The 10,306-nt window shown below is 48.7% G+C and overlaps 1 protein-coding gene across 1 annotated transcript; it reads right to left on the bottom strand.

The window, feature by feature from the left end:
- Window positions 1-1,675: 1,675 nt before the first annotated feature.
- LOC104402505 (cholesterol desaturase daf-36-like) lies at window positions 1,676-10,214 on the bottom strand (the record flags this gene model as incomplete). Its single annotated transcript, XM_010010392.1, has 6 exons — window positions 1,676-1,834; window positions 3,026-3,202; window positions 4,530-4,649; window positions 4,926-5,051; window positions 6,854-7,032; window positions 10,026-10,214. Coding segments are annotated over 6 exons (950 nt in total), but the record flags the coding sequence as incomplete, so codon positions are not given.
- Window positions 10,215-10,306: the final 92 nt, after the last annotated feature.

Below are 10,306 nucleotides of genomic sequence, written 5' to 3'. Positions count from 1 at the left end.
CTAACTATACAACACAGGCTCTGCCTATGGGGATTGCAGGCTTCTCCAGGTGTGCAGCAAGGCAGGATTTAGCACTTTAATACAGAGTGTGCAGGCACAAAGTGCAGGAGAATCTAGACCAGGTTTTGTGAGATTTGCAGCCAGTGTCCATGTGTTAGCTCCACTTCGATGCACAGTGACAGTGACAGTCTTACCATGAGATAGTTTCACAGCCAACCATGTACCCAGGGTATTGCTGGATTCCAGGGGCTACCACAGCAGGATCTTATTCACATTCTTGACCTGCAGAGTTGTTGTCGAAGTGATTTGGACACCAGGATTGTCCCTCTTCTTCCCAATTAGGTGCACTAGCTCCATAAGGAATTGACTCATGCAAGAGCTCAGTAGGCTTGAGGAAGCCCACAGGTATGGTAAGGACATGGTGGGCAGCTAAAACCCACACTGCCCTGCCTGCTGCCAGAGAGAAGGAAGATGTGTCCAGTTCTGGTGTCCTCAACATAAAAAGGACATGGAGCTGTTGGAGCAAGTCCAGAGGAGGGCCACGAGGATGATAAGAGGACTAGAGCACCTCCCGTATGAAGACAGGCTGAGAAAGTTGGGGCTGTTCAGCCTGGAAAAGAGAAGGCTGCGTGGAGACCTTATAGCAGCCCTCCAGTATCTGAAGGGGGCCTACAAGGATGCTGGGGAGGGCCTCTTCGTTAGGGACTCTAGTAGTAGGACAAGGGGTAATGGCTTTAAACTTAAACAGGGGAAGTTGAGGTTAGATATAAGGAAGAAGTTCTTCACAGTGAGGGTGGTGAGGCACTGGAATAGGTTGCCCAAGGAAGTTGTGAATGCTCCAACCCTGGAGACGTTTAAGGCTAGGTTGGACAGAGCCTTGGGCGACATAGTTTAGTGTGTGGTGTCCCTGCTCATGGCAGGGGGGTTGGAACTAGATGATCTTAAGGTCCTTTCCAACCCTAACTATTCTATGATTCTATGTCTGTGGGCTTTGCAGTTACACCTCTGATGCCATGCAGTCATCAGCTAAGGCTCCCCTGAAGACCTGAAGCCAAGGTGATGGTGCAGAATCATAGAATCCCAGACTGGTTTGGGTTGGAAGGGACCTTAAAGCTCATCCAGTCCCAACCCCCTGCAACAGAGCATGGACACCTTCCACTAGACGAGGTTGCTCCAAGCCCCTGTGTCCAACCTGGCCTCGAACACTGCCAGGGATGGGGCAGCCACAGCTTCTCCGGGCACCCTGTGCCAGCGCCTCAGCACCCTCACAGGGAAGAGCTTCTTCCTAAAATCTCATCTCAATCTCCTCTCTTTCAGCTTAAAGCCACGCGGGGCCTGCCTGGGAAAGGATGCTTCAGGCAATAAAAGACCACAAGAAAAGCTTTTCATGTAACTACTCAAAATGATAGCAGCAGTGAGAGACAAGGGCGCTTTAAAGGCAGTTCTGGCAACCTTAAGCTCACACTCGGCTCATATATTGCAGCACAGGTACAAGAGCAAGCACATTACACCCTTTGAGCTTTGGAAGATAGAAGAGGCTCACCACAGCTCAGGCTCTGCTCCCTGTGCCACTGCCAATATTGGTTACACTGACATGCTGCCCAGCACCGCTGCCACCAGGCAGGATGGGCAGGAGCCACCTGAGAGCCTCTGGCCACAGTGGGCAGCAGGGTCCTCACCACTCCAGGTCCTTCTGCACCAGGGACCTCGTGCTTTTCTCACTGTAGAACTGGGAATACCAGCGCCGGTGCTTCTGGATGCTGGAGTCCTCCCTCACCAGCAGCGGCTTGGGCAGGTACTGTTTATTATTCCAGATGGTTATATCCCGCTCAAACTGGGGGGAGAAGGAAGGTCTCAGTCAGGTGGCAATGCTGAACTACCTTGTAGTAGTTCAGACTACCTGTAAGCTCTGAGTAAGCTACCTGCATACCGGGTTGATTTGTTAGCATTTCGCCCAAATGGCCAGTGTGGGACTGCTCATGGTATCTGTAACTGGTAATGCTACAGCTCTGTCTGCACTTAGCAGATGTTCAGCCCATTGTAGCTCCCAAACAAGAAGCTACTTTCAGCTTAAACTGCCCCTGTCACAAGATACTGGAAAAGAAACAGATGTTGTGTAGGTAGGAACTGCTCCACCTGAGATTTTGAACCTTGTACCCAAAGGTCCAGCCAACTAGGGCATTATAAACTGAGCATCTGCACCTTAAATGCTGCTCATACATTATGGAGTTCTGAGATTATGGAGTTCTGCTTTGTGAAGAAGTCTGCAGAAACGAGTGAGGCTCATTCACATCAGTAAGATACAAAACATCAAGCCAGTATTTATACAACATGAGCATTAGCTCAGCTAAGTCTGATTTAGGGTTGTTTTTTCGGCATCTGAAAATCATCTTTTGGCAATTTTTACTGTAGTGCCAGTGAAACCCTCTCTGGTTTGAAGGAGGAGACCTTCAAGGCCATGTTTGACCTGAATCTGGCAAGGCATCCTAACTGAGGCATTGAACTGTAGACCTCCAGAAGGACCTCCCACCACTTCCATGAATTCCTGTGGTAAGGATCTGGAAAACTTCTGTCAGCAGGGGCAGGAGTTGCCAAATCTCATGATAATTTAGCAATAGGAGTATTTCTTGGCACGGTTCTCATGAAAGAAGATAGGGTAATCTCAAAGCACCAGCCTGGGATGCTGGAAATCTGGATGCAGTTATTAGTTCCCTCAAAGGCTTCCTGCAGCTTGGGACAGGTTGCCCAATCCTTGTGCCCCAGTTCCCCATCCACAGGAGAGGGACAGCACCTCTCTGCCACCCTGAACGGATGACCCACTGCAGGGATCCTCTTTATTAAACCTCCCCGTTTGTTTTTTGGCTACTAAAAATGAAAGCTCAAACCAAGCACTGAAAGGAGCTTGCCCACAAGTGCTTTGCCATGTGTATTTGAGCCCACTTGGGTAACTGCTCTTCCTTCTCACAATTCATGGCCACCAAGCTCCAGAGAACCACCTTTGGCTACTGTTCCTCAGAGGCTTTACCTGGATGCACTCTGCTCTCAGGATGAACTTGGGAATTATGGCCGGTATATTCTTTTGGTAGTAGATTTTGTGAACAACATTCTGCAGGAGAGGCTCCAGAGGTGTCACCGTCTGCAGGATGATCCCACGGCCCAGGAAGGCGTGTTCAAAAAGCAGGAAAACCAGCCCTGGCCCCACCTGCAGAGTAACAGAGCAACCTCAAGGCAAAGCCCTCAGTGGTCCAGCCCTCTGGTACAGCAACTACCACAGCTTCAAACCTGTTTGAGATGTCTCCTAGACTGTGCTCAAGTCCCCATTTACTCTGTCTTTTCACCAGGTAACAGGCACAAAGCCAAAGCTACACCTCAGGATTCACAGACCACTTCCCAGTTGTTGGTGCTCCCCAGGTCAGGGCAGATCCACCAGAGCCAGGCAGCCTGCACTGGCCTGGGACATCTACAGATGTGTCTGGGCTGGGTGGCTTTGCTGTGGGCCTATGGGAATTCATGAGACTTTACAGTGCTCTACTTATCGCTCCAAATTTAACCTCTAATCTAGGAAATGCTTCCAAATCTTCACTTGGTGGTGGTGGTCTTCACTGAATTACCTTCAGGTCATGAACAGTCTTATGGGATTGTTGACACCGATCCTGGGCTCCAATTTCAATAGCAGCAATTGCAATACAGTGTGTAGGTAGTACAACATCCTTACTCCTGTTCTGGCTTTCTCCTTTGCAGCTACAACAGTCACATCAGGTTTTAGCTGAAATCAGGTTCAGCTTATTATCTGGCATGACATGAAGTTCTGTGCTCTCTGATGTGCATCCAGACATGCAGCTGCATGGTCATACCCTTGATTCATTGAAGGAGTGCAGAAATTGTTGGGGTTTTAGGCTACTTCATTTATTACTTTAATGTCTGGTTGTGTGCAGATTCTTTGTAAGGTTATTTTAATGTCTTTTTTTTTTTTTCTCCTGTTCATTGATATCAGTGCTAAATGGCACGGATCTAAGAATTGAACATACAATGAACATCCACTTTGTAATAATTCCCTAATTACAGTGAGATTCATCTCTTATCAAAGTTTTGTACCATGACTTGTTTTGTATTGTTCTGAATTTCTAATACAGAATCACAGACTGGTTTGGGTTGGAAAGAACCTTAAGATCATCTAGTTCCAACCCCCTGCTATGCACAGGGACACCTTCCTTTGGCTCGCTTCCAACCGAAACCAGTCTGTGATTTTGTGACTGTAAAAACCTGTGACATCGTGGTGTGAAGGACCTTCAGGATTGTCACCAGCGTCTGCTCAGGTACCACATTTTTATTATTCCCACCACTTTGTGGGCACAGCAGTCCTTATGAACCCTCCCATTCCCCATGCTCCCCAGCAGTGGAGCAGCCCCGGTGCCAGGGTGTAGTTTCTGGACTGTGCATCTGATGCACACGGTAGGAAAGGTGACGTTGGGCATGATAGGCAAGGACTCAGCTTTTCAGGTGACAAAGCCCTTCAGCATGGGACATACCTGCCTGGCTGAAACTGTCAAATCCATCAGGGAGAAGTGCTTCCCAAAAAAGGTTGCAGTGTGTTGCAGCAGCATCTGGGAGCAGTGCTTGTTGGGCTCTGGCTCTGGCCACCACTCCGCCTGGAGGGGTGGAGAAGGATCAGCTCAGTGCAAGAGATGGGGTATACTAGCAGAGAAACGGTGACAAGAGCTGGCTGTGACCATCTAGACATGAGCAGAGATGAGCAGAGATGAAGGAGTGCAGCAAAAACTCTCAGGCACAGGAAAGAGACTGGACCTGAAGACAAGGGGATGCAGCAGAGGGGGCGAGGTGGGACTGACGCTTTAAAGTATAAACGGGACCTGGTTTGAAAGACTTTGACCTCCTCATGGCTAAGAGGAGAGCTGAGGTCTTACCTTCCAGTTGTGCTTCATAAAATCCCACAGCTTGGACCTCGTGTATCTCAGATCAGATCCGCCCAGAATGGCTGGTCCATGGAGGAAAGCCAGGTGCGCCGAGTCAGCTGCATTCTCTGGGATTTCCTGTCATGGGGAACAATTTGCCATTAGCAAGAGCTGACCTGGGTGGGAGATGCCTGTACTTGACAGCACCAGGGTGACCACAGCACAGGGCAGGGCATACTGCCCATAGCACAGCGGAGATGCTCGCAGGGGCATGGGGCAGTGAGAAGCAACCAAGTGTTTGGAGGAAGAGGCCTCGGCACAGGCTGGGATCAGTTCTTAACTGGAGTATAGGAATAATTTAAACATGAAGCTCAGAAAATTCAGAGTTCATTTTAAACTCAAAGAAGTCTATACATGTTAACTTCTGAAGAAGTTTGGACTCTGGTTAAGCCCTTCCTTTAGCCCTGTAATAATTGTGAGGAATAAAGCATTTTTGTGTCTGTGCTTCTAGAGTAGCTTTCACATACTTTTAAAGCTCTAAACCCCATCAACCTGCCACAATATGGTACTTCTTGAGAAGTCTTAACTGCTTTATTAGTCAAACACAGCAGCTTTCCACCAGCTTGGCAAGTAGCACAGACCAGCCCCAGTCGAGACCTGCCTACAGCGGCCTGCACTGAAAAGCAGACATGAAATAAATACTACCATCCCATCAATCTCCCATTAACTCTTGCCTCTCACATGTTCTCTGCACATTCCCAGAGCCGTATCTCCTGTGCCTCATGCACCTTCATTTCTTCATATCTCTCCATTCCTTTCTCACCCACTCACCTTAGTTGTGATGTAGTGAGCAGGCAGGCACTGCCTCAGAGAGAAACGCGCTCTGGATTGAGGGTCATTTTTGTCACTGATTTTTTTACATAGAAGGGTTCTGCTCAGCAGAAAGCGCATAAAAACCTTCCAGGGACCTCCAGGGATTGCCCAGTTTCAAACCTGCCAGTGCCTCCCATCGCTCTCCAGCCGCAGCTGTCCCTGCTCCCTCCCAGGACCCAGCCGTGGACCCTTCCATTAAATGCCACACGAGTTCCCTTTTCCTGACTCATTTAAACTGAGAGGTGATGGAGGCAAGAGCCATTTTGTTCTCTGTGGCACATTTCTCAGCGTATGATGGTGCTTATGAAGATTAACAGCAAAGTAACTGCGTTTCCATTTCGGTGAGTGATGAGCTGAAAAGCCTCCTGACAGTAAGTGCCGCACTTTGGAGAGAATCTTTTTTAAAATTACATCAGCTATAAGTCAAAGCAAATTAACAGATTCCTTTTAAGTACCCAGAACATCTGCTCTCCACTTGAGAAGCTCACAAGCCGTGTTTGAGGAACATATGCCATATTCTCTGTACAGCACAGGGTGTATTTCTAGGTCTGAGCTCTGCCAGTAGCAGCGATGACACTGAGCACAGGCAGGGCCTGGTTAATTCATGGAGTCATGGAATGGTTTGGGTTGGAAGGGATCTCAAAGCTCATCCAGTTCCAATCCCCTTCCACTAGAGCAGATTGCTCCAAGCCCCGTCCAACCTGGCCTTGAACACTGCCAGGGATGGGGCAGCCACAGCTTCTCCAGGCACCTTCTCCAGCCAGTGCCTCAGCACCCTCACAGGGAAGAACTTCAGCCTAAGATCTCATCTCAATCTCCCCTCTGGCAGGTTAAAGCCATTCCCCTTGGCCTGTCCCTATAGGCCCTTGTCCAAAGTCCCTCTCCAGGTTTCTTGTAGCCCCTTTAGGCACTGGAGCTGCTCTAAGGTCTCCCCTTCAGGAGACTTCTTCTCTCCAGGCTGAACCCCAGCTCTCTCAGCCAGGGAGGAGATGTCCCTGAACTGGACTATAGGAGAGGACCCAGGCATGAACCATGGACATTCCTCACAGAGGGACCAGGCTCCCTACCTGGATGTGTGCATTAACCAGGTGCTCCGTCTGCCCGCAGAACACCCACTCTTTGGTGGTGATCTCGCGCTGCTCTGGCACTGCCCATGTTGGCATGAGCCCCTCGCAGTGGTACCAGACCAGCAGCATCCCGTTTATCTCGCAGCACGGCCAGGTCCGAACCCTTGCAAAGTCTGGCACTGAGGAGCACAGAAAGGACTCAGTTAAAAGTGGCATCTCCAAAGCTCATGCTGGCACTAAGGGTCACCTTGTCCTGAACCACGGCTCAGAGATCATCTTTATGGGAGACAGTCATGTGGCACAGTCTCTCTGGTGACACTTTTCCAGCTTCCAGGCTGCTGAAGAATGACAACAGCTTCTGAAATTCACAGGCAAGTTTGCTTAGATCAGTTTTATTTCAGTTGGGTGTTTTCATAAGCTTTCAAAACCTTCATGAGGTTTTTTTAAAGAAGCAGCAGGTCTGGCTGCTCTGCAGCCTCCTTCACTACTCTTAAAACTGTTCAAATCAGTAAATGTCTGCTGCATCAATGGACCAATGGACCCTCCTCAAGTTTCTAAGAGCTAAAAAGAGATGGGTTTAGTTAGAGGTGTGTAGGGAGTAAAAGTCATCTCTACCTCTGGAGTTCAAGTCATTCTCTGTTACAATCCTGCAGTAGTACCATGTGTTGCTTTAAGAACAGACCTGCTCTTTCCAGTGACATGAATTTTGGTGTTTACCCAATTGTCAGAAAATTGAGTTTCTACTGGATTGAAAGGCTTTTGCTTTCATGTTTTTTTCTGATTTGCAAACAAGTGCAGAGAAAAGTGCTTCCTTATTATTCAGCCTTGTACAGTCATGTGGGAGGTAAAATAACAAGAGAAATTATGTTTCTCTTTCAGTCAATGGATATGAAAGGGGGCAGGAGATGACCATCACCGTGATTTCTGATTGAGAAAATCTTGTGCTTTGGGTGAGATGCATCTCGTTAAATTGTGAAAAGGGCTTCATCTGCCCCCACACAGTCACAGAATCCCAGACTGGTTTGGGTTGAAGGGACCTTAAAGCTCATCCAGTCCCAACCCCCTGCAACAGGGCATGGACACCTTCCACTAGAGCAGGTTACTGCAAGCCCCTGTGTGCAACCTGGCCTTGAACACTGCCAGGGATGGGGCAGCCACAGCTTCTCCGGGCGCTTCTCTGGGCAACCTGTGCCAGCGCCTCAGCACCCTCACAGGGAAGAGCTTCTGCCTAAGAGCTCATCTCAATCTCCCCTCTGGCAGGTTAAAGCCATTCCCCTTGTTCTGTCCCTATAGGCCCTTGTCCAAAGCCCCTCTCCAGGTTTCCTGGAGCCCCTTCAGGCACTGGAGCTGCTCTAAGGTGTCCCCTTCAGGAACCTTCTCTTCTCCAGGCTGACCCAGCCCAGCTCTCTCAGCCTGGCTCCAGAGCAGAGCTGCTCCAGCCCTCGCAACAGCTCTGTGGCCTCCTCTGGATTTGCTCCAACATCATTTAGATTGGAAATTATCTTTAAGATCATCAAGTCCAACCATTCCCCAGCACTGCCAAGGCCTCCACTAACCCATGGCACTGAGGGCCTTGTCTACATGGTGTGTGAACACTTCCAGGGACGGTGACTCCAGCACTGCATTGGGCAGCCTGCTCCTGAGCACCCTTTGGGGAAGGAATTGTTCCTCATCTCCATCTAAACCTCCCCTGGTGCAACTTGAGCCAGTTTCCTCTTGTCCTGTCCCTTGTTCCTTGGGAGCAGAGACCAGACCCCCTCCTGGCTCCATCCTCCTGTCAGGCACTTGTAGAGCCTTTTCTCAAGGCACTTGTTCACCCTTTTCTCCCAGCTGAACACTCCCAGTTCCATCTGCTGCTCCCCACAGGACTTGTGCTCTGGACCCTTCCCCAGCTCCATCTGGCAGCACACTGGGCTCTGTGGCTCTCCTTCACTGTCAGTCCCCTGCAAGCCTGGTGCTGGAGGAGCTGCCCATCCTAGTCTCCAAAATCTCTCTCCATCACAGTGGCCTGCATGAGCACAGATGGCTTTTAAATCTGTTCACACCAACCTGCCCTATTTGGGTGTATAGGAGCAGAGCAACTCTTTGCAGTTTTGTTCTTTCAATAACTGTGGGTAACAATGACTTTGAATACAGACGTTTCAGATGAAACTGCGTCTTGGCAAGCCTTTGAGTATGTCCAGAACATTCCTTCTCATTTTGTGGTGGAACTCATCTTTGCTCATTACTTGGAACCAAATTTTCATTTGCATGCAGCTCCTGAGTTGAGTATGTATGGGAAAACAAGACAGTATTAATCTTCTTTCTGAAAATAACACACACAAAACCAGGAATTGTTGTTTGATGCATCTATAAATTGTTCATCTTATCCATATAGATGGAATGTTTCTTTCACTTTGGGAAAAATAATCTGTTTAGTAAAAAGACTGACTTTTGCTGCACTCTATGTTTTCACTGCTGTCCCAGTCAATCAGTCAGAGAAAGCTGAGCTTCCCAAGAAAGTAACTAAGCCAAAAGAACAAGCCAAAGCCAAATTCAAGGTGAGTCTGCAGGTTTCAGCCACATCTAGAATTGGTGATTTAAACTAACTAGTGCAGCCAGATCAACTAATCGTTACATGTGAACTTTAAGTTAGACGTTCATCCTACACAGTCAATGCAAACCATATCTGAAAGGTTTGTGATGAGCTTTCCTGGATTCCAACCAAAAGTTCCCTTCAAGCCTTAAAAGGAGACAAAATTGCTATTGAGAGACCATTCTGTCATGCTAATGTGACACATTTAAGCACTGACGTGATATAAGCTGTCACTATAGAGCACAGAATGATTTCTGAAACCCAGTAACTCCCCAGGATCCATCCTTGCTGCTGGCTTACTCGGAGTTAAAAAGTTTCTCTTACACCCTGTCTGCTGAACGCAAGAGTTGTGGAACTGTCAAAGTCAAGAAGGCTGTTTATTTTAACTAAAGAGCCAGCTATCATCTAACATACAAAAGGCCACTCAAACATTTTGCCCCAATATGAACAACTCAAGAGGATACTTGGGGCGCTGCATGAAACATGTGAGCAGGATGGACGGGGAGTTATTATAAAGACCACTTTCCCTTGAAGTAGCTTTTGATGAGGGCACACAGGACACTACTGGTTCTGCAGACATGGGGGGAGCTCCCTCACCTTTTTCAGCGTAGGGAATGCTGGTGCATTTTCCATCTTCTCCTCGAAACTGCCAGCCATGGAACGGGCACTCGATGCAGTTGCCCACGACGCGGCCACCAGCAGCCAGGTTGGCTCCCAGGTGAGGGCAGTAAGCATCCACCACGAAGGCCTGGCCATCCGGGGTGCGAAACACAGCGAGCTGTTCTCCTGCAGAAATAGGGGAGAGTGAAAGTATAAAATCAGCATCCCCACAAGAGGGGAATCAGGGAAGACCTGTGGCCAGCAGGTCGAGGAGGTGA

The sequence above is a fragment of the Nestor notabilis genome, unplaced genomic scaffold (genome assembly GCF_000696875.1).
Source record: "Nestor notabilis isolate BGI_N333 unplaced genomic scaffold, ASM69687v1 scaffold12582, whole genome shotgun sequence".
Classification (NCBI taxonomy): domain Eukaryota; kingdom Metazoa; phylum Chordata; class Aves; order Psittaciformes; family Psittacidae; genus Nestor; species Nestor notabilis.
The sequence above is the reverse complement of the archived record's forward strand: the minus strand, read 5'-3'. Positions and strand labels throughout refer to the sequence as shown.